At 39.0% G+C, this 27,650-nt stretch overlaps 1 protein-coding gene across 5 annotated transcripts in view; it reads right to left on the minus strand.

The window, feature by feature from the left end:
• The window catches only part of RAB28 (RAB28, member RAS oncogene family), a 555,178-nt gene extending 527,749 nt beyond the window's left edge, over positions 1-27,429 (minus strand). For 4 of the 5 annotated variants that reach the window (XR_007912998.2, XM_051830036.1, XM_008274229.4 and 1 more), the window contains exons 1-3: positions 27,112-27,423; positions 22,657-22,753; positions 17,251-17,339 (exon numbers count right to left, since the gene is read on the minus strand). Coding sequence is in view for 4 of the 5 variants with exons in the window: in XM_051830036.1 (XP_051685996.1) it covers positions 17,251-17,339; positions 22,657-22,753; positions 27,112-27,186 (261 nt within the window). In the remaining variant the exon portion in view is untranslated. Of the gene's footprint in view, positions 1-17,250; positions 17,340-22,656; positions 22,754-27,111 lie in introns of all 5 variants that reach the window. The other variant, XM_002709359.5, reaches the window with a different exon arrangement.
• Between the last annotated feature and the right edge of the window lie 221 nt (positions 27,430-27,650).

The following is a 27,650-nucleotide window of genomic DNA, read 5'->3' on the forward strand; positions in this document are numbered from 1 at the left end:
CAGTAACTTAGAAATCTATAGGATACTTCAAAAGGAGGGGACTTGCTGTAGCCCCGTGCACCTCCAGGGCTCATGGTCTTCGGGCCATGTGCTCTAGGCTTCCTGGCCCAGATACAGGCCTAGATGCTCTTCCATGTGGCTGGTTCCTGGTGCTTGGTATGAACCCCTATTCACCTCTCGCTCTTAAATAAAGCTCTCACTTTCCTATGCATCTTTCTCACTAAATAAAAGCTTAAAATGTACCATGCTGCTTCGTTTATCTATGCCAGTATTTATAATTCTTTTCTAAATATTAGGCAAGAGCCTTCTTGGGCTTATTAATATTGGGGATTTAGTAATAAGCCCGTGGTGAAATCATATAGCACCCCAAATTCCGGTAGCACATGTGGCACCCCGGGTAGCATTTCTAAGGAATTTTAAGGGGCCACATTTCAGTGTGTATTTTAGGGGGTCTTCTCCGATTTTAAAGCCACCGACTGCAATGCTGGCATCCATTATGGGTGCCGGTTTGAGACCAGGCTGCTCCACTTCCGATCCAGCTCTCTGCTATGGCCTGGAAAAGCAGTAGATGGCGGCCCAACTTGGGCCCCTGTACCCACATGGGAGACCCGGAAGAGGTTCTTGGCTCCTGGCTTTGGATTGGTGCAGCTCTGGGAGTTTCAGCCATCTGGGGAGTGAGCCAGCAGACAGAAGACCTCTCTCTCTCTGTTTCTCTGCCTCTCCTTCTCTCTCTGTGTAACTCTTTCAAATAAATAAATAATCTTTAAAAAAAAAAATAAAAAGGTGCAATGATTTTGAACAGCTCTTGTCTTGACTGTTGAGAAAGATTTTTTTTTTCTCGAGCAAATTGTTGAATTCTTTACTTATTAGAGTTGGTCTTCTGTGTATAAAGTTAATTGAAAACAGATCTTAGTGGAGAATGGGATTGGGAATGGGAGAGGGAGGAGGAGAGGTGGGAGGGTGGGTATGGTGGGAAGAATCACTATATTCCTAAAAGGTTTATTTGGAGAGGGAAAAAAAAAATAAAGCTCCAAAACCAATCCTCTAAAGAAGACTGATCTTCAATATAGCTGCCGTGGGGGGTATTATATATTCTCTACCCTAGAAATCAAGTGACTGCTGGATTCTAATGCTAGCCCTGCCATCTATTGATTTTAATCTTGGCTAATACTTCTATTATCTATGGCCGGCACCGCGGCTCAATAGGCTAATCCTCCACCTAGTGGCACCAGCACACCGGGTTCTAGTCCCGGTCGGGGCGCTGGATTCTTTCCCGGTTGCTCCTCTTCCAGGCCAGCTCTCTGCTGCAGCCTGGGAAGGCAGTGGAGGATGGCCCAAGTGCTTGGGCCCTGCACCCCATGGGAGACCAGGAGGAAGCACCTGGCTCCTGCCTTCGGATCAGCGTGGTGCACCGGCCGCAGCACACCAGATGTGGCGGCCATTGGAGGGTGAACCAACGGCAAAAGGAAGACCTTTCTCTCTGTCTCTCTCTCACTATCCACTCCGCCTGTCAAAAAAAAAAGTTGGCATGCCTATATGATAAAACAAAATAATAAAAATTGGTTTGTATTTTAATTAAAATATTACATTTACAGGGGATTTTTTTGTTATCCTGAGTGAACAAGAATCACATTTTCAGGGTAATTTTAAGAGTGTTACACTCATAAATAAAGGTTATACCTCTGAAGCCTAAACCTTAAGATTTTTGAAACCTTCTTAATATATAAATCTCTATCACAACGTGAAACAATATCTGATGTAATAAAATACATGCAAGTAAAACATGGTCACATTTATTAAACATCAGTATTAAACCAAAGATATGGATCAAAAACTAAAAATCACTGCTCTAGATTAGAAGTTGGCAAACAATGGCCCATGAAAAAAATCTAGCTGACACCTGTATTTGTAGATAAACTTTTAATGAAACAGTCACAATCAAGTTTCAAACATTATCAGTGGTGGCTTTTGCGTTTCCACTGCACTTGAGTAGTTGCAAAAAGATAGTCTGGCCTATGAGGCCTAAAATATGTATTATCTAGTTCTTTACAAGAAAAGCTTTCCAATCCCTGATCTAGACCAATGTTGTCCCAATATGTTTCAGTCAGTGATTGATGTGAATCTTTCAGGACCTGTAATAGAAGACAGAAGGATAAACTCCTAGTAACTGCTGTAGCTATCCATGAACCCAAATATCTCTGTTCAAAATCTCAGTTCCATGTAACATATAAACTATTATTTTGTCTTTACATCATAAAGATGTAAAGATGGTGGATGTTAAATCATAGAATTATGCTCCTAATGGCCACTCAATGGAAAATTATTAAGGAGATACACAACTCTACCCACTTGGGAAGACGCTTTAGTACAACTAGTGTCCTGAGCTTTTGGAGGAAAAGGACTAAATACTGTCATAAAGGAAGTAGCTCGCTGTTGCCCACTATGCTTACAAAATTACCTTGGCCACGTAAGGCCACATCCATTGTTGACTCCTGTGCAGAAAGACATCGTGCCACGCTTTGGACTGTCGCTCCCCCTCTTCGTGGAGGAACGACACTAAGCCCTGCCTAGGCTTCATATCCGAGTCACGGCACCATTATGTCGCTCCCCGTCTTCGTGGAGGAACGACACAGGACCCTGCGCTGTTCTTTCGTCTGCTCGGCCCTCCCCGGGTTTGCTGCTGGTTCTTCCCGGGTTGGCTACTGTCCCTTCCACCTCCGTGGAAGGGCGGTTCCCCCTGGCTGCTTTCCCCACTTCCGCAGGGGAGCAGCACACCGCCGGCCGGCTCTCTCGGGGGCTGCACAGGTGTTCTTTCAGATGTTCCCCTTAGATGTTCCTGGTGCATGCCGTCTCTCTCCTCCTTTATAGTCCTCCTCCGCCAATCCTAACTCGGCTGCCCACACGCCGAGTACGCTGCTCTCCTCCAATCAGGAGCAAGTCCTACAGTTTATTGGCTGAACTGGAGGCAGCTGTGTAGAAGCTGTTTTCTTCTCTCCCAGCGCCATATTGTGGGAGAGCAGATGCATAGAATAAGTCTTAATTCCAGTAACAGTCTAGTCTGAGTTGCTCCCCACATGGACTCCCATGGTCACTCCAAAGTGACAATGGACCTTCATTTATATCTAAAATAACCCAGCAGGAAGCCACTGCTCTAGGAGTTTCTTACCACCTCCATACTTCTTGGAGGCCTCAGTCATCAGGTAAAGCTGAAAAGGCTAATCATAGCCGTAAAAGAATTCTGGCCAAGCTTTGCCAGGAGACCTCAGAAACGTCGCTCAAACTGTTGCCAACTGCTCTTCTCAGGGTGAAAAGAGCACCTAAAACTGCCTTAAAGCTTAGCCCCTGTGAGATGCTCCATGGAAGGCCTTGCTCACCTCCGACATCCTCTTTGATTCAGAGGTACAAGATCAAATAAAGTACATTATCAACTTAGGCCAGATACAAAAGGCTCTGGTAAAGTATGGCAACAAGGTCCTTCCGGCGCCAGGCCCTGAGGCTCATGAGCAGCCTGTCTCCCCAGGGGACTTGGTCTTATAAAAGACCTGGAAGGAAGGGTCTCCCTCAGACCAGCTACAGCCCCAGTGGAAGGGGCCCCACTGAGTACTGCTGAACATGCCTACTGCAGTAAAATTACAGGAAGTTCCAAGCTGGGTACACTTCTCGAGGATTAAACCTCTACCTCTTGAGTCTCCACAGGTGGATCCAACAGATACATCTGCTTATTCCTGTGAGCCAACTGAAGATCAAAAATGCCTCTTCAAAAGGAGAAAGATAAGTAGAACTCTTGTCCTAGCCATGTCGAAATGCTGCAATTCAGTGCCCACCTGATGTACATACCTCTTTTGATTCTTTCTGGGTGCTATTATTGGCAGGACTCCTTAGTAGGTTCCTCAGCAGTAAAGAGTGACAGCCCAGAAGAGTTTCAGGAAACTGACTTTAAGAACCTGACATTGGCCGGCACCATGGCTCACTAGGCTAACCCTCCGCCGGCACTCCGGGTTCTAGTCCCAGTTGCTCCTCTTCCAGTCCAGCTCTCTGCTGTGGCCCGGGAAGGCAGTGGAAGATGGTCCAAGTGCTTGGGCCCTGCACCCTAATGGGAGACCAGGAGGAAGCACCTGGCTCCTGGCTTCGGATTGGCACAGTGCACCGGCTATAGCGGCCATTTGGGGAATGAAGCAATGGAAGGAAGACCTTTCTCTCTGTCCTCTCTCTCTCTCTAACTCTGCCTGTCTTCAGGACGGCTTCTACAGCAAGCTCTGGTTTCAGTAGACTCCCTATCAGGGTAGTTATGGACAACAGGCCCTAGAGTTCATGTTAATAGAACAAGGGGGCATGTGTGCAGTGCTCAACTGGATCTGCCACCTTTACTCAAATAATATTATGTTCACAGAAGAGAACATCAAAGCCCTCTATGCTCAAGCTAAATGGTTTTATAATTTGCATAGGGGTAATCTCTCACCACCTACTGTCTGGGAGATGACTAGACATGTTTTTTCCATTTTAAGGGGCACACCAGCTGCACTTGGGGTTATTCCAATCTTGCTCAGGGTGATTGACAAACTTATATATTTTAGAACCCAGCAACTTCTGAGAATAATGATGACCATGCAGGGGACACAGACTACGGCAGTGACTGAAAGAGCTCCAACTCGTGAAACGAATTAATTAGATGAGATAGGCAGAGACTTTGGGACTGAAAACAGGCAGGGTCTGTGCCCCTAATAAGCAGGAAGCAGCTACAGAAGGTGACTCGACGCCCAACAACATCCCCTTAAGATTAAGGTCTGGAGTCTCTGAGGGGGGAATGAAGTAGATAGGCTAAAACCAATTAGGTTTGTGAGCTGGAAGACCACGCCTTTGCCACGCCCCTGTGTGACCTCACACCCTACCTGATCCCATCACCATGCCCCCATGTGACATCATGCTCTACCTGACCATACCTGAATGCCCACCTGCCCACAAGCCACTCCCCTGTGAAAAATATATAAAAGGTAAGGAACATCCCAAAAGGCTCTCTGCCTCTGCTTTGCTGTCGGTGTTAAGCGGTGGACAGCAGCTCAAGGCGCTTGCTGCACGCGGCTTTTGGCCTGCTCTCTGCTTGGTATGCTCGCTACCCTGGTTTCCAGATTTTCCTCTCTCTTTAAACTGAACTAAAGCCCTCACTTTCCTTATGCACCTTTCGCACTAAATAAAAGCCTAAAATGTACCATGGTGCCTTGTTTACCTGTGCTGGTATTTAGAATTCTTCTCTAAATATTAGGCAAGAACGCTCTCAGACTTAATAATATTGGGGATTTATTAATAAGCATTTGGTAATGTCGTATGGCACCCCAGATGGTGCTTCTGGGGAACTTTAAGGGGCCACATTTTCATATAGACTTTAGGGGGTCATTCCCAATGTCAGTATCAGTTTTGACTTTCACCATTGGGGTAAAAATCTGTGAAGGAAAAGTGAAACAATCAAAAATATCAAAATAACAAAAGGAACTCTATGTAGGACTTTTCAGTTTCACCTCTAACATGTAAAGAACTTGGAAGTCATCACACCTGCCTTTCTAAAAAAAATGCTGAACAAACTGAAAATCAGTGACTTTTCTTGGACTTATCAGAGAACAGATTGTAGAGCAAATCACCACCTTAAATAACAGAGACAGGAAAATCCATAGTCTCAGCCAAGACCTACTTTCCTGAAGCAGCAATCTCTACTAAGGTTAGGAAAGCCTAATTGGTGATTGTGATGAACTGATGAAGGCTCACTGTGGTCAAGCTTGATCAGAGTAACACCTGTGGATTTTTATCTCCGGAACACCAGATCTTCATGTTAAAGAGCCAAGAAAAACCATCTCTCACAAAGGAAGGGGGAAAGTAAGTCCTGCAAAATATACCCAGATCTTTATTCATAATAAAGGCGTACTCTCCAGTGGGGGAAAAGTATAATCAGAGCCTTACATCCCACAAGGGGAAGGAAAATTCCTAACTCAAGCCCCTTCTAGTCATTCTTTCGCATGTAACTAGGAGGAGCTAAGAGAAACACTTGTGAAATTCACAATACAGCCAACACAGGTCCACTAAAGGACTGAGCCTATACTGTAACATTATAGAATGTTTCCCCTTTCTATACTTTACCACAGCACTAAGAGGGTTCCATGGATTACAGCAGTAAGAGCTGCAAGACACAGACTTCAATTAATGAAGGGTTCTTTAAGATACCCAGAAAAGATAAGAAGAAAAAATACAAAGACGTGAGAAAAACTTGATGCCTCTAGCACCTACAGTTACAGCAAACATTAAATGCAGCATAACCCTGGTCAAACCAACATGAAACCTCATGGTAAAGGTTGTTTGGAAACTGGTGCAGTTTTAGCCAGGTGGCCACATGGCCCAGCTACCTGAGCCAGGCTCCACCCCCATCCTAAGGGGATTTGCTGCTCCTGCTTCCCTGCCCGCCCCCGGGCAAAGTTTTAAAAGGGCCTGTTCCTGAACACATGCTCTCTCAGTCCTTCTCTCCTGCGCTCTATTGGTTTCTCTTGGCTCTTGGTTCTTCTCTCTTGGCTCTGCTCTCCTCTCTCCTCGGCTCTGCTCTATCTTCTCTCCTTGCTAGCTCCTCTCCTCTCTGTTTGTCTCTTATATTCTCTTTCTCTCTCTTTTCCTTTGCCACCCCTTCACTCTGGTCTGTAGGGTATTCCCCAATAAACCCTTTCCCTTACTCCAGTGTCCAGTGTGTTTTGTGATGGCTAACATTCATATATAACAAAGGTCTATCTGAATTATGAATAATCAATACAAAATGTCCAGCTTTCAAGAGAAAACTACCAAACCATTCCAAAAGGCAGTTTGAAGAGAAAAAGTAAGTATCAGGATGAGATTCAGATAGGACACAGGTTTTACAATTACTAAATAAGGAATTTAAAAGAATTATGAATATTTCAAGGACCCTAATGAAAATATCAATAGCACGCAAGAACGGCTAGATGATGTAAGAAAAGAAATAGAAATTCTAAGAAATAATAAAAAGGAAACGTGGACCTGAAAACACTGTAACAGAAATGAAGAATGCCATTGTTGGGAACATTAGTAGACTGGACACAGTAAATACTCAATAACCTTGAAGACAGGTCAATGGAAATTACTGTCCAAAATGCAAAAAGAAAAGATAATGAATAAAACAGATCATCACCAAAGAACAGTGGTACATCATATGTATAACTGGAATCCAGAAAAGCTTAAGAAATATCTGAAGTAATAATAACCAAGAAATTGCCAAAATTCATTACAGACACCAAACCACTGAGCAAAAATACTGAATACTCTATACACCTAGGCATATTATATATTCAAACTGCACAAGAGAAAATCTTAAAAGACGTGGGGGCAGGGGAGGGAACCTTATCTATCAAAGAAAAACTACAGAGAATTTCTCACAGAAACCATGCAAAAAAGAGGAGAATGGAATATTTGAAGCATTATCAAAACAAAACAAATCAACCTAGAATATGACTTTCCAGCAAAACTACTTTCTAAAGTGAAGGAGAAAATAAAAGACTTTTTCAGAAAAAAAAACACTAAGGTAATTCATCTCAGAAAAACAGAAACTAAGGTAATTAATCGCCAGAAGACCTACTCTGGAAGAAATATTCACAGAGGTTCTTCAGGGAGAAGTAAAATAAAATGGGCCAAAAACTGACTTTTACATATGAAAGAAAAAAATCCCAAACAACCAATGCTACTGTGAGCAAAAACAACAAAGTTTGAGGCATCGTACTGCCTGATTTCAAACCATACTAAATAGCTATAATTGAAATGGCATAATACCGCCCCCACAAAAGACACATTGATCAACAGAAAACTCAAACTAATCACACATGTACAAGGATGTCCAACTGATTTTAAGACTTATTTATTTAAAAGGTGGAGTTACAGAGAGAGAGAGAGAGAGGTCTTCCATCTGCTGATTCACTACCCAAATAGCCCCAACACCTAGGACTGGGCCTGCTGAAGCCAGGAGCCAGGAGCTTCAACCAGTTTTCCCATATGGGCGCAGGGGCCCAAGGACTGCGACATCTTCCGCTGCTTTCTCAGGCACATTAGCAGAGAGCTAGATCGGAAGCGGAGCAGCTAGGACTCAAATTCACACCCATATGGGATGCCAGTGTCACAAGTGGCAGCTTAACCATTATGCCACAACACCCACACCAATGTCCAACTGATTTTTGACAAAGGTGCCAAGAATACAAAATGACACTCTTCAATAAATGGTATTGGGAAAATTGTATATCTGCTTGCCAAAGAATGAAACTAGATACCCCTACCTCATATCCTTTTAGAACTCAACTCAACATTGACTACAAACTCTAACAGAAGACCCAAGACTATAAAACTAGTAGAAAAAAAAGGGGGGGGGGGGATAAAACTACTGAACACTGATCTGAGCAATTTTGGATTTTTTTTAAAGATTTATTTTATTTATTTGAAAGAGAGTTACAGAGAGAGGTAGAGACAGAGAGAGAGGTCTTCCATCCACTGGTTCACTCTCACTCCCCAAATGGCTGCAACGGCTGGAGCTGCACCAATCTGAAGTCAGGAGCTTCTTCTGGGTCTCTCACATGGATGCAGGGGCCCAAGGACTTGGGCCATCTTCTACTGCTTTCCCAGGCCATAGCAGAGAGCTGGTTTGGAAGAGGAGCAGCTGGGACTAGAACCAGTGCCCATTTGGGATGCCAGCGCTTCAGGCCAGGGCTTTAACCTGCTGTGCCACAGCGCCAGCCCCACAATTTTGGATTTGACCCCAAAAGTAAAAGTATATAAATAGTACAAACTAAGACACCTTTGCATAAGACAGGACAACCTATAGACAGGGAGAATATATCTATAAACCAAACACGGTATAACAGACTAATATTCAAAATATACAAAGAACTCAAACAAAATACCCAATTAAAACCTGGGTAAGCTTGTGGACATTGTGAACATAAAACAACTCACTAGCTAGAAAAGAAAAAAATTCAAAAATGGACAAAGGTGCGGGCATTGTGGCACAGCAAGTTAATCCACCACCTGGGATGCCCACATCACTGACAGAGCACTGATTTTGAATCCCAGCTATTCTGCTTCCACCGTGACTCCCTGCTGAAGTGCCTGGGAAGCAGAAGGCAATGGCTTAAGTATTTGAGTGGAGACCCAAATGGAGTTCCTGGTTCTTGGCTTCAAGCCTGGCCCAGCCCCAGCTGTTACAGCCATTTGGAAGTAAACCATACATACATACATACATACATACTTTCTCTGTATCTCTTGCTCTCTCTCTTACTCTACTTTTCAAATAAATAAATCTGTTAAAAAGAAATGGGCAAGAGACTTGGAGACATTTTTCAAAAGAAGCCACACAAGTGGCCAAGAGTTACATGAAAAACTACTCAACATCAATGATCATCAGATAAATAAAAATTCAAACCACAATGTAGTATCACCTCAGACTTGTTAAATCAACAACAGGAGTTACTGTGCACTTGCTCCATATGCAGGACCTCTGTCCTTAATGAATTGTACCATGAGAATTAGTGGTAAAACTTGTCTTCAAACAGTACTTTATACTTTTGTGTGTCTGTGTGGGTGCAAACTGTTGAAATCTTTACTTAGTATAGAGTTGATCTTCTGTATATAATTAAAAATGAATCTTAATGAAGAGTGGGATGGGAGAGGGAGTAGGAGGTGGGACAGGAGTTGGGGGGTGGATATGGGGGTAAGAACCGCTATATTCCAAAAGCTGTACCTAAGAAATTTATATTAAATAAAAGCTTTCCCAAAATAATGAGATCAGTTCTTCAAGAAGATATAATAATCACCAATGCATATGCAGCTAACAACAGAGCACCAAAGTATACAAGGCCAAAACTGATAGAAATGCAGTGAGTTCCAAATCCTCAGCTCTACTACTACAGTTGGAGATTTTAACAACCTTTTCCCATTAATAGACACATAAAGCAAACAGATTAACCTGAACAGCACTAACAATCAACTTCATCTAATTGACATTTACAGAATATTCTATTCAACATCAGAATGATACTCTTCTCAAACTCTTTATTCATGAAGATATAACATTCTGGGCTATAAAAGTATTGACAATACTTTTTCTAAACTACAATGGAATTAAACTAGAAATCAATAACAGAAAGACAGTTGGAAAAAAAACAAAACATTTTGATATTAAATAATATACTTCTGAATAATACATGATGATTAAAGAAGTAGTCTCAAAAGGAATTTTAAAACATTTTTTAAAGATTTATTTACTTATTTGAAAGGCAGAGTTATAGAGAGGCAGGGGTAGGGGCAGGGGCAGGGGCAGAGAGAGAGAGAGAGAGAGAGGTCTTCCATCCATTGGTTCACTCCCTAGATGGCCGCAATAGCCGGAGCTGCGTCAATCTGAACATCGATCCGAAGCCACAAGCCAGGAGCTTCTTCCAGGTCTCCTACCAGGGTTCAGGGGCACAAGCACTCAGGCACAACTTCAACTGCTTTCCCAGGCCATAGCAGAGAGCCAGATGGAAGGTGGAACAGCTGGGTCTCAAACCAGTGCCCACATGGGATGCCAGCACTACAGGCAGTGGCTTTACTCGCTACGCCACAGCACCAGCCCCTAAAACATTATTAACTAATAAAAACATAACCAATCAAAACTTGCAGGATACAGTAAAAGCAGTCTTAGAGAAAAATATTTAGCATTGAATGCATACATATTAGAAAAGAAGGAAGATCAAAAATCTAAGCCTCAACTGTAAGAAACTAAAAAGAGCAATTTCAGTCTAAAGCCATCAAGAATAATAACAAAACTTAGAAATCAATGAAATTGAAAAGGAGAAAATCAACAAAACCTTACAACCTTACCAGTATCAGAAATGAATGAAGAGTCATCATTACCTCACAAACATTAAAAACATAAGAACAACTTAATAGCCACAAATTTGGTAGTATAAGTGAAATGAACCAATTATTTGAAAGACACACATTACTAAAACTATGACTGCTAGGGCCTATAGCTACACACATACACACACACACACACACACACGGGAACCATATATAATACAAGCACCTTCAAGTCCTGACTCTCTTACCAAGAGAGTCAATCCAGAACTCGTTTTATTTATTTGAATTTATTTTATTTGAATTTATTTTATTTTATTTATTTGAAAGGCAGAGTTACAGAGAGAAAGGGAGAGACAGAGAGAGAGAGAGATCTTTCATGCACTGTCTCACTCCCCAGATAGATGCAACAGCCAGGGCTGAGCCAAGCCAAATCCAGGAGCCAGGAAATCCACCCGAGTCTACTGCACAGATGGCAGGAGACCAAGCACTTGGGCCTTCTACTGCTGGTTTCCCAGGTGCATTAGCAGGGAGCTGGATTAGAGGTAGAACAGCTGGGACTCCAACTGGCACTCATACAGGATGCCAGTGTAACAGCCGGCAGCTTAACTGACTGCACCAAGATGCAGGCCCCAATCCAGAACTCTTCTGATTCCTTCCAGGACAGTAAATGACCCTTCCTAGCCACACAAAACTACAACTCCATCAGAAACATAACACATCTCAGCCCCAGCATTAAGTCAGAAAATCTAGTTGGGCACTACTAATTCTAATTTTTTTGGCAATCGTGTGACCATCTAAACCCATCACTGTCTCATGTCTTAGATAACTTTTGTTAACATCTACCTATCAGCCATTTCTCTCTCCCCATGTCTCCATATCACCCTATGCTTCCTCTTTTCAATTTGCCCTCAAACTCTTCCTCCTCCTCCCAGACCTTTTTACATGACTTTTGGAAATCGAATTTCAAATTTAATGAATCTTTCTATATCTTCAAATCCTTCATCAAAAATGTTTCTACTTTTTAATGCCTTAACTTCACATTCCCATGAAGGTACTACCACCAATTCTAAAATATTACCATATTTTCCCTTTGTAAATCTCAAGACTTTTAATATTATATAAGGTTACTTTTTAACAGAACTTTTGTTTCCACCTATTTCACTTACCAACATATCTATTAAGCACACAGGATTTATCAGCAAATCAAATGGATACAATTTTCAAAGTAATAACTAGTAGCAGTTTTGAAGGAAAAAACTATCACAGACAACAAGAAACAGTCTTATAATATAGTGAGCAGATTTGTTTCTACATTTTAACAAGAGTTAAGTTAAACAGCACACACATATTACTTAACCTGAAAGAGGGTTCACCTATTTCAAAAGTACAAGTTATTTTCCTTTTTCTCTGATCTGTAAAATAATATAATTCAGCATTTAGTTTCATTTATGGAAATTAATTAAATCAGGAAGATTATATAATAGCTATAACTTATGCCTTGCTAAGTATAACATAACAGATACTAATGTAATGGGGCCCTTAAATATAATAATATATAATATATAAGCTTGCATATATACAACTAAAATATTCATAGTAAAAGATATGAAAGTGTGTCAGGGAGTCCAGTTTTGAAATGAGCTCTCCCTCCAGTTGTCATACAGGCACCAAACTCTTTAGTTGGTGGTTAACAGGCAGGCTCATCTGTGTGGGGTACTGGCCCACAATAGTAGTTGTGTTCTACCTCACAAATGACTACATTTCATTGAGTTTATGCTCAGTGGGGCAGTGTTTGCAAACCACTTAGATTCCAGGACGGAAAGAGCTACAAAAATGAAACATCCAGTCCTTCTCTGAGGTTTGTTATTAGCCTCTGTTAGCCACAGGTTACAGGGCACTAAACACTATGTACTGTGTGTTTGCTTCTAACCACTATGAAAAATAGCCTATAACATCTTTCTGAAGACTCCTAGAAATTTTTAAGTTAATTTAAAATCTGGGAATTTAACTGGGACATATTTCAATTCTTAGAACTACTTCTTGCTAAAATACCTCACTAATTCTTTTTTGGGTGTCAATTCAATTTGGTTTCAACAAACATTATTCAATAGACTATTGCTGAAGCTTAATGTTACTGTGATGGGGGAAGGGGAGGGAAGAGGATAAAATAATCATTTTTATTTGGATACAAGCTAACTCCCAGCCTACAAACAAGTTTCTTCCTGGATGTTAAGAAATGCTTTAAATAAACAAATTCACAAGTTTAATAGCACAGAGATGTATCAAATAATTATTTCTACACAAAATATAGTAGTTGGAGAACCTAAAACAGAACCCTAATTAACACATTAAACTGATATCCTCAAAACATTACCTGTAAAAGATTTCTGGACTGAAGCATGTGTATCAAAATCCAAAATATTCACGAAATGAGCAATACAAACCATCTACAACTCTAGAAACAATATGGATCAACCTTGAGGATTAATTTTGATTTTGGAATCTAAAGTTATAAGTATATTAAAATGCTATTAGAATCTTTTTGAAAAGTAACATTTTTCCCAATTTATGGTAGTAAAGAATAAATCAGAAAATGAATCTTGATGTGAATGGAAGGGGAGAGGGAGTGGGAAAGGGGAGGGTTTTGGGTGGGAGGGATGGTATGGGGGGGGAAGCCATTGTAACCCATGAGTCGTACTTTGGAAATTTATATTCATTAAATAAAAGATAAAAAAAAAAAGAATAAATCAGAGCTTCTCTGGTCTGGATATCAAATTTACATATATTTTAACAAAAAAGACTACTAGTAAATGTATTTCATTATCACTTAATCTGGAATCTCTAGAAAGCAGAGAAGTTACTCTGTCATCATCAATTTATTACAAGTCATTTTATCATCTCAAAATTCCAGTTTCTCAGGACAAATTCATGAAAACATTCATGAATTTCTTAAAAATACCATCTTATCAATAAAAAGAAAAAAAAAGAAATGCTGTACTACATTGTCATTTAATAAAATAGCATTTATTGTTATAACAGTCACAGATATTAAAGTATAAATAATATAAAACATCAGCAAAAAAGTCAACACGCACATTCAAAATGGAAACCTTCTAAGACAAGTTCTAAAAAGAAATATAACATTCACTTTATCCACCCCCTCAAATTGAAGAACATTAGAAAAGAATAGAAACATTTTACTGAATACAAGTACTCTCAAAAAAGATGGAAATTCTTGAAACTGCTATACATTTTCTAATTAATGTCTTCTGACTATAGGCAACTGTCAAAAACTAATTTAAGGGAATGGTTAAACAATTTTTGAATGTACTAAATGCCATTGTTTATTTGCTTTGGAATAGCTAATATTTTATTATGTGATTTTCACATCAATATTAATTTCTATTTAATAGTAAGAAATTCTAAATAAGTTAAATAATAATTTTCAATAACATGAAGTTAGGTAGAATTAACAAAATCCAATTCATGAGCATTATATTTCCCTAACTTTTAAGTGAAAAAATATATTCATTGAATTTTAGATGACTGTTACACTGAGATGCATAAAGTCCTTCTGTTCTCCACAAACTTTTGTTATACCTATTAGCCACATGCAGAATCAAATATCACTAGAAGTTAATCTAATTTTAATTTTTTTAAATTCTTATATATGACCTTGAAGACAGATTTTATCATGAGAAGAATACAGATAGTGTTATTTTTAAATCTCATTTTACCCAAAACATGAATAAAACAAGGACTGGAATTTCCTATAAATCTCTGCATGGCAAGTTTTCTTTATTTTTAGTATCCACTTTAAACTGGTGAAAATTAAACAACAAAAGTAACACACAAAAATATGAGATTTACTTGTTAAGAGAAAAACAAAACTCATAAAATATTATATCATTTGATCACAAATGAAAATGATAAACATAGAAACATTGTACAGGAGACAACGAATAATGCAGCAATACAAAACTCTGGAAACTTTGTACATGACCCACAACCACATTAGCTTTGTTTATCCTTCTCTTAATATTTTACAAAGTGTATCAGAATCTATTTTCATTCCAAAATTAATAACAATGGTATTTGTCAAGAACCAAACTTTGTAAAGTAGAATACTTAACATTCTTCAACTCTGTGCTATGGATTCAATTTCATGAGAAACATAGCTCCACAACCAAGTGACACTTCTACTTTAATCACAAAATTAATCAAATATAAAGAAATGGTGTATCATTAAGCTTTACCTACATAGCACACTAAGCAGTCCAAAGTTTCATTTTCAGGCTTAACATTTCATGTTAAGGCTATGTGCCTTAATAGATGATTACATTTACTGGCATTACCGTATTTCTTTTTCTTTTAAGATTTATTTAACTATTTGAAAGTCAGAGATACAGAGAGAAAGGGAGAGACAAAGAGAGAGATCTTCCATCTGCGGGTTCACTCCCTGGATAGCCATATCAGCTGGGGCTCGGCCAGGCCAAAGCCAGGAGCCAGCAGCTTCTTCCAGATCTCCCATGTGGGTAGCAGGGGCCCAAGTATTTGGACCATCTAATGCTGCCTTTCCAGGAGCATTAGCAGGGACCTGGATTGGAAGTGGATCCATACAGGACTTGAACCGGCGCCTGTATGGGATGCCAGCGTTGCAGGGAGCAGCTTTACCTGCTACGGCATTGCTGTATTTCTAAAGTCTGTGTTAATCAAAAGCAATCTGCCACAGCATGAAAAAGGAAATTATTATGCTTCACTGTATGTGTTCATAGAGAATTAATGTTTAAAGTATATTATTACTGTGCATCTTTTCTATTTCTAATAATTTTATTTAAAAATGTATAAATTATGTCTTTATAAGCTCTTGTTACCAGAGGACTTTTATGTATTTATCATATTTCTGGCTGTATATATTATATCTTATATAGTCAGTTGTGATATAAAATACTGACATTAAATCTGAAAAAAGTATAACTATTTAGACAAATGCATATTTCATCCATATTGTAGATACAGTTTTGTGGTTTTTTGTGAAAGGCAGAGTAACAGAGAGAGAGGGAGAGACAGAAAAAGAAATTCTCCATCCACTGGTTCACGCCCCAGTGGCTGCAAGCACCAGGGGAGGCCAAGCCAAAGCCAGGAGCCAGGAACTCCATCTGGATCTCCCACATGCATGGCAGGGGCACAAGTGCTTGTGCCATCTTCTATGGCCTTCTCAGACACATTAGCAGGAAGCTGGATCAGAAGTGGAGCAGCCAGGACTACCATTCAGTGGCAGCTTAATCCACTGAACCCACAACACCTGCCCTAGTTTTGATTCTTGTAAGCAAAAATGAAATTAAAGTTTTCTCCTTTAATATTTCTAGTCAGTATTTTTTTAATGTTTATTTATATTTTTACTTATTTGGAAGGGAGAGAAAGAGTTGGGACAGGAGTGGGAGATCTTCCATTTGCTGGTTCTTTTCCCAAATGGCTACAACAGCCAGCATTGGGTCAAGCAGAATCCAGGAACCCAGAACTCCATTCAGGAAACTCCTATGGGTTACAGGGACCCAAATACTTAACCTATCATCTGCTGCCCCCTTAGGATGCATCAGCGCAAAGCTGGATAGGAAGCAGAGGAAGGACTTGATCTGGCATTCCAGTATGAGATACAGGTGTCCCAAGCAGCAGCTTAACCCCCTCAATCTCAGAGCCCACCCCCTCAGTCGGTTTAAATGAAAGCAGTCACTGTAACCAAATCAGTTAATACCAAATGCCATTTATCCCTGGATTTATTCAACTGCTGACAATGCAACCAGTAGCATAAACACATATGAAAGCTGTGAAGAGTTTTCCAACTCTCATCAGTCAGTGAAACCAGTTCTGTCACCCAAAACATACCAAACATAATTCAGGGAGTGTGAAGTTAAAATACTAACACAGGGGACGGCTCCGTGGTGTAGCAGGTAAAGCCGCCACCTGCAGTGCTGGCATCCCATATGGGTGCTGGTTCAAGTCCTGGATGCTCCACATCCGATCCAGCTGTCTGCTATGGCCTGGGAAAGCAGTAGAGGATGGCCCAAGTGCTTGGGCCTTTGCACCCATGTAGGAGACCCAGAAGAAGCTCCTGGCTTCGGGTCAGCTGAGCTCTGGCCAATGTGGCCATTTGGGGAGTGAACCAGCGGATGTAAGACCTCTCTTTCTCTGTCTCTGCCTCTCTGTAACTCTGCCTTTCAAATAAAATAAGTAAATCTTTAAAAAAAATAGCTCAAATCTAAAGTAGAGTCTCTATGTATCATATAAAAAATCAAGTTAGATTTAGTTAACGTGTATATCTGCATGTATGTTTATAAGGGGAGTATTTTCAACACTGGAATAATCATAGAATTCATGTCATACCTGTGCTCCATAGATATATTTATCCAACATCTTGCCTCCTATCGTCTGCCCTCCTATATCCCAAACTTGAACAGTAACATTCAAGTTTCCTAGAATAAAAAATAAGAATACAAAAAAATGTTAAGGAACAATGTAATAAATGAATATTTTTTCATAGAATACTGTCAGAATGATAAACTGTGAATACAATTTAACTTTTATTCTGCAAGTTCATATGGTCTGATATTTGCAATCAAGAAAATAATATTGTCAAAAGAAATTACAGCAGGAAATACACATTTATCATTTTACTCCATTTCCATAGTTACATTTACAATCACCTTCAAAACAGAAGAAAATAAAGTATCTCTCATTTATAAACTTTAGCCTTAAAATTTTTTTCTAAAAGGACAGAACAATAAAGCATATTGTATACAGTAGCAAATAAACTTCAAATATAAATATTGAAGCCTTACTTAACTCACCCAATCATATCTGAATATTGCTATGGGTTCTAAACCCTCTGGATTCTAAAGCTCACAGAATAAACTATAAAAATGCATCCATAATTTTAACTCAAATAAATGTCTTTTTTAGTTTGAAAGTCAGTTATCAAATGTAATGTTAAATATAATCAAAAATCAAATATTTCCAAACTTAACCTATATAATATATACACATGTGATTTCCCTATTCAAACCAATATAGAATACATGCCCAGTGAGTCACTAAATATTGTGATGCACTCAAAGCTGTTCAAAGTCATTTCCAATGAAACAAATTATATATGCTTCAAAGCCTTCATAAAATAGCATTTCAAAGTCATCCTCCCCAGACAAGCATTATAAAAGCATTCTAACATACCAAAAGGCAGTCTTTAAAATTATTTTGTGCATATTACAAAATTTATTTATTTCACAGAAAAATTCATGAAATAAGCTATTGTTTTATCAATGCAACTAGTGATTGAGGTACAAAAGTCAAAGATGTTTTTAGTTTAATATTTCAAACTATTTCTGATCACAAAATTATGTAGTTTTCTACAAAATATCAATTGGTACCTTCTGACCTTCTGAATGATCAGCAAATTGGAAAAATTCAAAATAAAAACTCAGAACTGAAACAATGATCTCATTAAAACAAAGTATTATAAAGACATGAATTTTTTTTTTTTTTTTTTTTTTGGACAGGCAGAATGGACAGTGAGAGAGAGAGACAGAGAGAAAGGTCTTCCTTTGCCGTTGGTTCACCCTCCAATGGCCGCCGCAGCCGGCGCACCGCGCTGATCCGATGGCAGGAGCCAGGTACTTATCTTGGTCTCCCATGGGGTGCAGGGCCCAAGCACTTGGGCCATCCTTCACTGCACTCCCTGGCCACAGCAGAGAGCTGGCCTGGAAGAGGGGCAACTGGGACAGAATCCAGCGCCCCAACCGGGACTAGAACCCGGTGCACTGGTGCCGCAAGGCGGAGGATTAGCCTAGTGAGCCGCGGCACCGGCTTAAAGACATGAATTTTATCACCAACATAAAACACTAAAATCAGATAATGTTAGTCACATTATTTAAATATGCAACTGAAAATACAACACTGGATTAAACCAGCAAATTGGGGTGGGTTTGTATTACAATCTTTCCATTGTTTGGATGTATGTTTCATCTGCCACTGAGCACAGCATTTCCATGAAGAACTTCCATTAGCATTAATGAGAGCTACTGAAGTTTATCACTTGCCATCATTCCCGCAGCCGCACACTTTCAACGCTTTCACAGTAATTACTGAAAGGTTCTTAAAGCCCTATGAATACGAATACCAAAAGGTCACAGACTACAATTTGTCCCACAATTTGTATAAACTCAACTTCATAAAACCTCTATTTCTTAAGATTCAAAGCTGAAATCATTCTCCTATAATATCATTGCTAATTAAGCAGGTGAGAAAAAGCTAGTCATCACAAGATATATAAAATATAGCTTCAAAAGTCCCAAGATATTCATTTTATTTGCAAAATTCCTCAGTCATTTGTTATTTCAAAAGAAAGTACCTAACAATGTCAACTTTTACAGACTAAGATTTTAGGCAATACTTAATAATTATTAAAATATAATTAACCCTATTTTTCAAGCTAAATAATAATCCCTTATCACTTAACCTCATATTAAGGAATACAAATCTTTCTTCCTTTCCTTTTTTTTCTTTAAATTCTGACATTCTAATCCTATCTGAATTAGATATTTGTTAACACTATAACTTTGAAAACATAATCTTCATTACATGTTTGCAAATTCTGACAACAATAATTCCAAGATTCTAAATCATCTACTCAATTATCTCCCATGTAAAAGGTTTATATTCATGTACTAAGGGTACTTTTTTGCTGTCGTTTGCCTGGTTTTTTTTAAATTCACTGATTCTAATGACTTAAAAATAAAAAGCTATGCATTACTGAAAATCCATTAATATAGAATGCTAGCCAAAAAAACCCAATTATTATAGCTCCAATAAATGATATAACTATAATTATTTCATATACTTAGAAATATATTTTAACTCCTAAATTTGAAGTTTAGGTTTATGAACACATAAAACTAAAAATAAAATGGTAAAAATAAAATGGCAATTCCCTACTTGAAAAGATGTGATTCAAATCAATACTCATTTTTGTTTTTATAGGTGTCAACATATGAAGGATCCTCACTTATCTCCAAAATGACATACCTGTAAATCTCTACAAACTATTCAAGTAATCATCATTTTTTTAAATCTAGAATCTAATATAAATTTCTTACTAATAAAGAACTTTAAGGAAATTGTCAGCAATCTAATCCCAAATGCAAAATGCTATTAAATTCCTGTTCCTCTCTAAGAAATGACATGTAACCAGGAGAAAAAATAAAATAAATGAGGTGGCAAAATACAGGTAAGTTGCTTTGGTATGAATCAAAGCCACCAGGAGGATTCAACAGTGACCTTGTAAAAGTACACTTGGTGCCTTGGTTAACCTTACTTAAAGTGCTGCATAGTCAAGATGGAACTAAAAACACAAGTCTGCCCACTTCTTGAACTAAAGACTTAGAAATCCTTTTCACAGTAGAACGCTGTTTACTGGACTGTACCCACAAGCTTCCTGAAAGTATTTTGACTAAGGCTCTTAAGAAGCTCTATCAGCAGAATCTCTGACTAACAGATACACTATTTTAAGCAGTAAAATCTGCACAGTGGTTGCATCCAGACTATACAGCATACCGGATCATGAAATACACTAAAATGGATGAGTATTTGCAAAGTAATGACCTTGAAAACTTGCATGAAGAGAATGTGAATAGAGGAACAGTACGCTTACACCCCTAACAATATGACTGGTCAGTAGACTTACTAGACTAATAACAAATATTAGATTGATCTATATACTGTTTTACTATAATTTGAATACTCCAGCCTGTGATGTTTTATTTAGTAAATGACACAAATATTACTCATCCTACATTTGACATTTATAATTAATTAAATTAGGGTTAAAGTATATAAAGGATATAGGATGAATCTCATTTCGTAGTATACTTATTAGTGATATAAAATCAAGATACATTAAAACAAGTTTTAATATTGAAATTTCTACAAAATTCTAAGCCCATTAAGTAGCATAAAGTTCTTTTAAAAAACATAGAATTTTCTTTCTGGAACTCTGCCCATCAAAATAAAAGCTTAATCAGGAAAATTAAAATACAGATTCTATATATATGTATATATATTCATTAGGAAAATACAGTTCCTAATGTCATTTTTTAACCTAAGTACTTTTTAAGTCTAAAATATTATACTATAAATCTGTATTTCAAGAACAACAAATATTTTAACAAAGTTATCAAAATGTTTAAATTAATGGTACTGTGCAACAGGTTGGAAATCATCACAAATATCACATATATAGAATGACCAAAACCATTCTACATTTTTAATATTTGGGTAAGTGTTTGTTCCTTTATTTAAATCTTTCAACTAAAAAATTAGAGAAATCAAACAATGAGACAAAAGCTTGGTGTTTTGCTTATTAGTCATCAGAACAAAATGATAATAACTAAACACTATGCTGAGATTCTCTGTGTGAATCTCTGAAAACACTGTTGCCAATTAAGTTTTCAGCATGCGTACTGTGTGCTTTCTACATGCGTTCTGCTAGTCACTGTTGCAAATATTCTGAATGTAGTATTATCCCAGCCATAAGAGAACAATAAAAATGAGATTTTAACTTTTGAATATATTAAGAGAAAATATAAATAAAAGAGAATACATGTTTCTCACTAAACCTCTTGCTAAACAATAACTTGGTAACAGAAAAATCAGACTTCTTTTTTTCTCATGCTTTATCTTCTAAGCTACATTTTATTAGCCAAATACAAAGCATGACAAACTCTGTTTATTGGTAGTGAGATACGAAGAATAACTCTAGCAATGCAGAGTCTCCACATCAGCTGCTCAAAGACTTTCATGAGGAGCTGTCTAATAGGGTGACTGAGAGAATAACATATTTCAACAGTACTTGAATTTATCAAACCCTGTCCTACTAGATCATTCATGTTCCAGGGCATGAATCTGACATTACACTTGCAACTATTCTATTCAAATGTGTATCCACACAGAAGAGAGGAGTGATGGTTTATAAAGTCAATCAAGATAAAACTGCTTTTAACAAAATACTTTAAACATATACTTTAACCACTAAAGTTGAATGGAAAGAACATTTTAAAGCCTCATTGTTCAGAGCTAACTTAAAACATAAGCCACTCTTTTTTTGTTATTATTTCCCTGTATTTCCCACAAAATGTGCTGCAACTGGCATCTAAATAGTTTCTTTGCATGGTGAACTGAAACATCTTGAATGCTCAAACTGTATTTTTATGAGTGCCTAGGGACCCTAAATTTTAGTGGTCTATTAAATGCCAGCAATTTCATGCTGCCTTGCATAAAACAGCATTCACATATTAGAGCACAGAAGTTCCATAGCTACATTATGCTTCTGTTCCAACATTCGAACAAAACCCTGAAGCAGAGGCTAATCAAAATAACTTTTTTAAAAATAATCCTTCCCAATCTTCTCATATTTAGTTAATACAATGTATGTTGGCAAATGGATAGTGTTTAATCTTTTTAAAGTTTTTTAGAATTTTATAAGCAACTATTGTTTATGTTCCAAAAATGTATAGTGGCCAACAACAGGAAAGGAGTGGGGACATGCATAAACTTTTTCTTACACCCACAGACAATAGGCCTTCATGGTAGATGCTGACGAACACTAACCTCCTCAAAATAGATTGAATGATTACATAAATTTTCAGGAAGAAAAGAGCCTCAAAATTTGACATTTCTGCCTTATGCCTCTTATTGTAAGATTTGTACAATCTTCTATATTAAGAATTTCTAGTCTCTTACCTGGCAATGTTATCCTTCTCAAAAAGAAGTCCAGTCCTATAGTTTGTTTGTACTGTTTCCCAAAAGTTTCTTGAGCAAAACAGGTAGCTAAGGAGGTCTAAAAAATTATACATAGAATACTAAAATTAGTCCCTTGGTTTAAGAAATGCAAACATAAGATCACTATTAAATCCTAAATAATCTTAACATTTATACCCCAGTTAATCCAACAAGCAATTTAAAGCAGTTCTAAATCAGTAACACGGGAGGTGGGACTTAACACCAATAGGTAAATTTCACTTGCCAGCAGCTATTAGTGGAGACAACAGACTAATCAGATCTTTTTAAGTCCCCTGATAATGAAGTTACTTCTTGCTGGAAATTACAATTTGAGAACTATCAATGGAAAAAAACTAAAGCATGGCCAAAGATCTGAATCTTATATCATTTCAATAAAAAAGAGACCTAAGTTTCATTTTTGAGGTTAAATATTCTGAAAGTAGCTATGCCCTCAGCTAATAATATGCAACACTAATTGGAGAGAAAAACCTGCTTATATAATTTCTCTGCTTTTTTCTCACAAGAAAAGCATCTTAAGTATCTAACTATTCTCTATATTAAATACGTTAAATGAAAAGGATCCTATAGTACGACTCTAATAATACGTAGATTTTAAGCAAAGAAGTATTTTTAAAATTAATATAGAGCAGACAAATAAACATTTTCATCAAAGAATCATACACAAAAAGTCACAACATATTATAACCAGAATAGATATACATCTACTTGTTTTTAAAATAAAAACTAAGTTTTATTCAAAAAGTCTGGAGCTTTCTTTTAGAGTACTATGTCTTATCCAAGTAACAGAATAATAAATCATTCTGGTAAAAATTCAAATAACTCAAAGACATCTTAAACATTTTAAATGCACTATTCTTATTTGTAAACATCCCCCAAGATCAGAGAAACACAGCTCATTAAGCTTTGCCTTCAAGAAATACTCCCAAATTTAGAGAAAAATAGGCTTTCTTCATTTTAAAAATTAAAATTAGATGTCAAATATCAAAATAATGCAAAGATAAAATGTTCAAGGTAGTTTATTATAGTTAATTATAATGGTCGCACAGCCATGCAAAAGAAAACTTGGCCAAATTTCAATTCCCTTTAACAACATGACATAAAATTCATTTTATTCAAGAACTAGACTTTTCACACAAATGGCAATTTGTGTACACACCAAATCTGATAAATACTTAATGTCTACAATGAATTTCTGAGATACTTGGTGAAGTATTTATTGAACAATAACATAGGAAAGATGTACCACTAGACATTTAGGAAAAATCTCCCTACATCTGTTACATCCTTGAAACATGTAACAATATCAAACTTGAGAGATCAGAAGAAAAAGGTAAGCATTCTTTTTAAAGGCTTTTTTGTTTTCATTAGACTTAACTCTGCCAATGAGATTGTTTAACTTAAGAGTACAAAATATCTGTGAAGAGGCTAAGAGTTCTACACAAAAATAACTACCATCACTTATACTATTACAAGTATTTCAGAATGTTTAATACAGTCTTATGAATAACTGAAATACTTAAAAGTCAAAGACAAAATGGCATATGCAAAATCAGCATAATGTAATTTGAGGTTTTTTTCTCTTTCATTTAAGATTATCAAAGTTCACTACTTTCATATCAACGAATATTCAGAAAAATTCCAGAACATTTCCTTTCTTGGAAGTAAGACTTCTAGATTCTGAAAGCCCTGCCCTCACACTTTTGAAGCAAACAGAAAACTAGGATTTTCAACTGGAACAGAGTATAAGCTGTCAAAAGTATAACTCATCGAGAACACACAAAGCATTCAATAGGTTTTTATTATATCATCTCCTGACATCTGGCTGTAAAAATTAAACAGAGAATCAATTTAATCAATGGGAAGCACTTCCTCTTCAATTATCTAGACTTCATGCCATCTTTCACATGCAATTAATTTCTCACAAGTCACTGCATAAATAACCTTCTTAAAGATTTATGAAGTGAACAATCAGCTTCCTCATCTAAACCATTTTTATCTGTATGTTTTTTGCTTGGAAAAGTGCTAACACTTTTTAATCATAATTCATTTACATTAAAAAGACAACCAAAAAACAATACTGTGCCTCAAAAACCCTAGGAAAATCTGTACTGAATCAGAGTAAAGATGAAATAGAAACATGTGTTAACAGAGGGAGGAGCTAGATTTCTCTTGGAGAAACTGTTAGTGGTTATCTCAATGCTGTATTCTATTCCTCTGTCAGTGTGTATAAAAATGCCCAGAGTTAGAGGTAGTAGGAAAAACTAATGCTAAAAAACTGACCAAACGTTATATTTGAATACAAACAGGGATGAAGAAGAGACTGAGTTCATAAAAGGACAGCAAAGAAAACAGAATAGGAAGGTTTGTGGCTGCCAATAATTTGCAACCTGAATAGCATATGGGGAAAAATGCACAATAAGGAATAATGGAAGGTTAAGTTTCAGATACTTGTGTTAGGAAATTTCCAGCAGAAAAAGATGTTACAGCTTTGAAGTAGAATATTTAATTAAGATGAAGATCAACTCAAAACACCATTAAAAAAGAACTATTATTCTATGAATGAAAATGACAGTCTTAATTCAATACTGGAAAAATTAGTATGTTGGTCAGGATTGTAAACTGAGATGAAAAATCATGATTATTCATATTAAATTAGCAACAGGGGGAAACATGCATGATAGTTTAAATAAAAACCTGGTTACAAAATTATGAACAAAGTTCAACTAATACATATGCAATAAATATTGGAAGAAAAATGAACAAAAGTTTAAAGAATTATGGAAGCATGTAGGATAATGGACACTTTTGAGGTTTTTTGAACACATGCATGTGTCATAGAAGGTCATAGTTTTAAATTAGAAATGAGCTCAGTTATGAATTGATGCAATAAGATTTAGGCGGTTTTCAAAAGAAAAATCTAAATGATGAGAAAACTGTTAAAAAAAACTATCTTTTTTACTGAAGCTCTTAGAGACAGTGCTGATTTACCTGCAACAATTTGTTCATTCAAAAAGTCTGTGTACAAAAACTCATAAAACGACCCCAAGTTCTTTTCTTCTCCAATACGTTTAAAGGGAATGCCAGCATAGTAAGTTGTTTTCCTCAGCAACAAAATCGATAACAACCTACCCAGGAGGGCAGGAATTCACCGCATGCTCCCAGTTGTGCACGCGAATGGCATCTTTCCCGGGGCTTTAGGAACTCAAATTTCAGAACCAAAGGCAGGAGCCACTGTGCAGCGCCAACTGCTCGCGAGGATGCACAGAAGCCGTCACCACAGAAACCGTGTGCAAACTACACCAGCACCCAGGCGACAGGAACCTGGCGGAAATAAGCACTTGCGTTTCTGAGGGCGGCTGGGCAGAAGGGAGGCACACGTTTGCAACATCCCCAGAAAAAGGGTTGGCGCCTTCGACAGACGCGACAGGTGTGCAGGCGCCCCAGGCACAGCCTCCTTGGAGAGCCTGCAGACCCTCTCTCCCCAGGCAGGTGTGGGGCCACAGTCATTCCGTTGCAGGAGTCCCCTAACCTCGGGCCAGGCACCCGCGCCCAGGGGGCTGAGCGACTGCGGGAGATTCTCACGCTCTCATTCATCCGCCCTGCACCGAGGGGAGGTGAGACTGCAAGACAGGGCTCTCTGCGTCACAGCTCCAGCTTCGCCCTGCGCTCTGCCCTCACCCTGTCCACACCAAGGGCTCAACAAGTGCTCGTCGGACAGGTGCTGTGCTGAACAGGTACCAGCAGCTGCGGCTTCACCGAGTGCACACCGAGTCCTGAAAGCCCTGTGTGTGTATTTGCACACGGAATGTGTATTTGCACATTGCACCCTTCGCGGTGACCCCTATCAATATCCATCTCACACATGGCGCACAAACAGCTTAGCGAGCCGCCCTCCAGTGACCCAACCAGCTAAGTGCCGGAGCTCCTCGTTCGCACCCGGGGAATCTGATTCCAGAGCCAAGCTCTGTGCACGGGGAGGCACCAGAAACGGGAAAGGGCGGGGAGGAGCAGGGTGTGACCCCGACTTGGAGTAAGAGGAGGCGAGATGCCTTGGGCGGATGCCTGCCAGTCCGAGAGGCGAGGAGCTGGACAGCTTCCCGGCGAGGCGAGGCTGGCCCGCGCCTTGAAGGAGTTCGAGATGCAGGCAGGGAGTTGGAAACGGGCTGGTTTATTTACTCATTTATTTATTTATTTATTTATTTTAAGGAGGGAGCTGGACAGCTCTCGTCGGCCTTAACCAAGCGCGCACTTCGTGTCTGCCCACAGGCCACGACCACACACGGGCCCCGGCCTACCGGCCCCGGAACTCGGGGTAGCGAGGCGACGCCGGGGGTGCGCCGGGGCCGCGCCGGGGGTCCTTCAGGCCTGGTTCGGCGGGCCCGCTCGAGGACTGACCTTCCCGGAGGTGCCGTCCCCCAGCACGACGATTTTCAGCTGCCGGTCCTGGCTCTCCTCCTCGGAGTCGGACATGGTGTCCCAGGAACCAGGCCTGCCCCCCCGAGGTGGAAGAAGGAAGGGAAGCAGGAGGCCTCCAGGGGCGGGGAACAGGCGGAAGGCAGGCAGTGGGGGCCGAACTCCCCGCCCCGGTGTCTCAGCAGCCACCGGAGGGATTCGGGGAGACTCGCTCGCCGGGCGCCATATTACCCGCCGCCCCGCCCCTCGGCGCGGGGCCCCGCCCCCTGCGCGTCACGCCGGGCGCGCGCCTCCGCCTCTGCGCCAACCCGCTCCGACCGCGAGTCCCCCAGGCGAGAGGGACCACCAGCCGGCCGGGGCTGGAGGCGGGGGAGTGTGGAGCGAGATGGTTGAGATACTACGCCGCCCTTGCAGGGGCAGTTGGATAAAAGAAAAGAAGAGAGCGCATCCTTCAAATTAAGTAGACAAGATGGGCTCAAAAGTTCTCTCGGAGGCGTTCATTCACATTCCCTTACTTCCCC

The sequence above is a fragment of the Oryctolagus cuniculus genome, chromosome 2 (genome assembly GCF_964237555.1).
Source record: "Oryctolagus cuniculus chromosome 2, mOryCun1.1, whole genome shotgun sequence".
Classification (NCBI taxonomy): Eukaryota; Metazoa; Chordata; class Mammalia; order Lagomorpha; family Leporidae; genus Oryctolagus; species Oryctolagus cuniculus.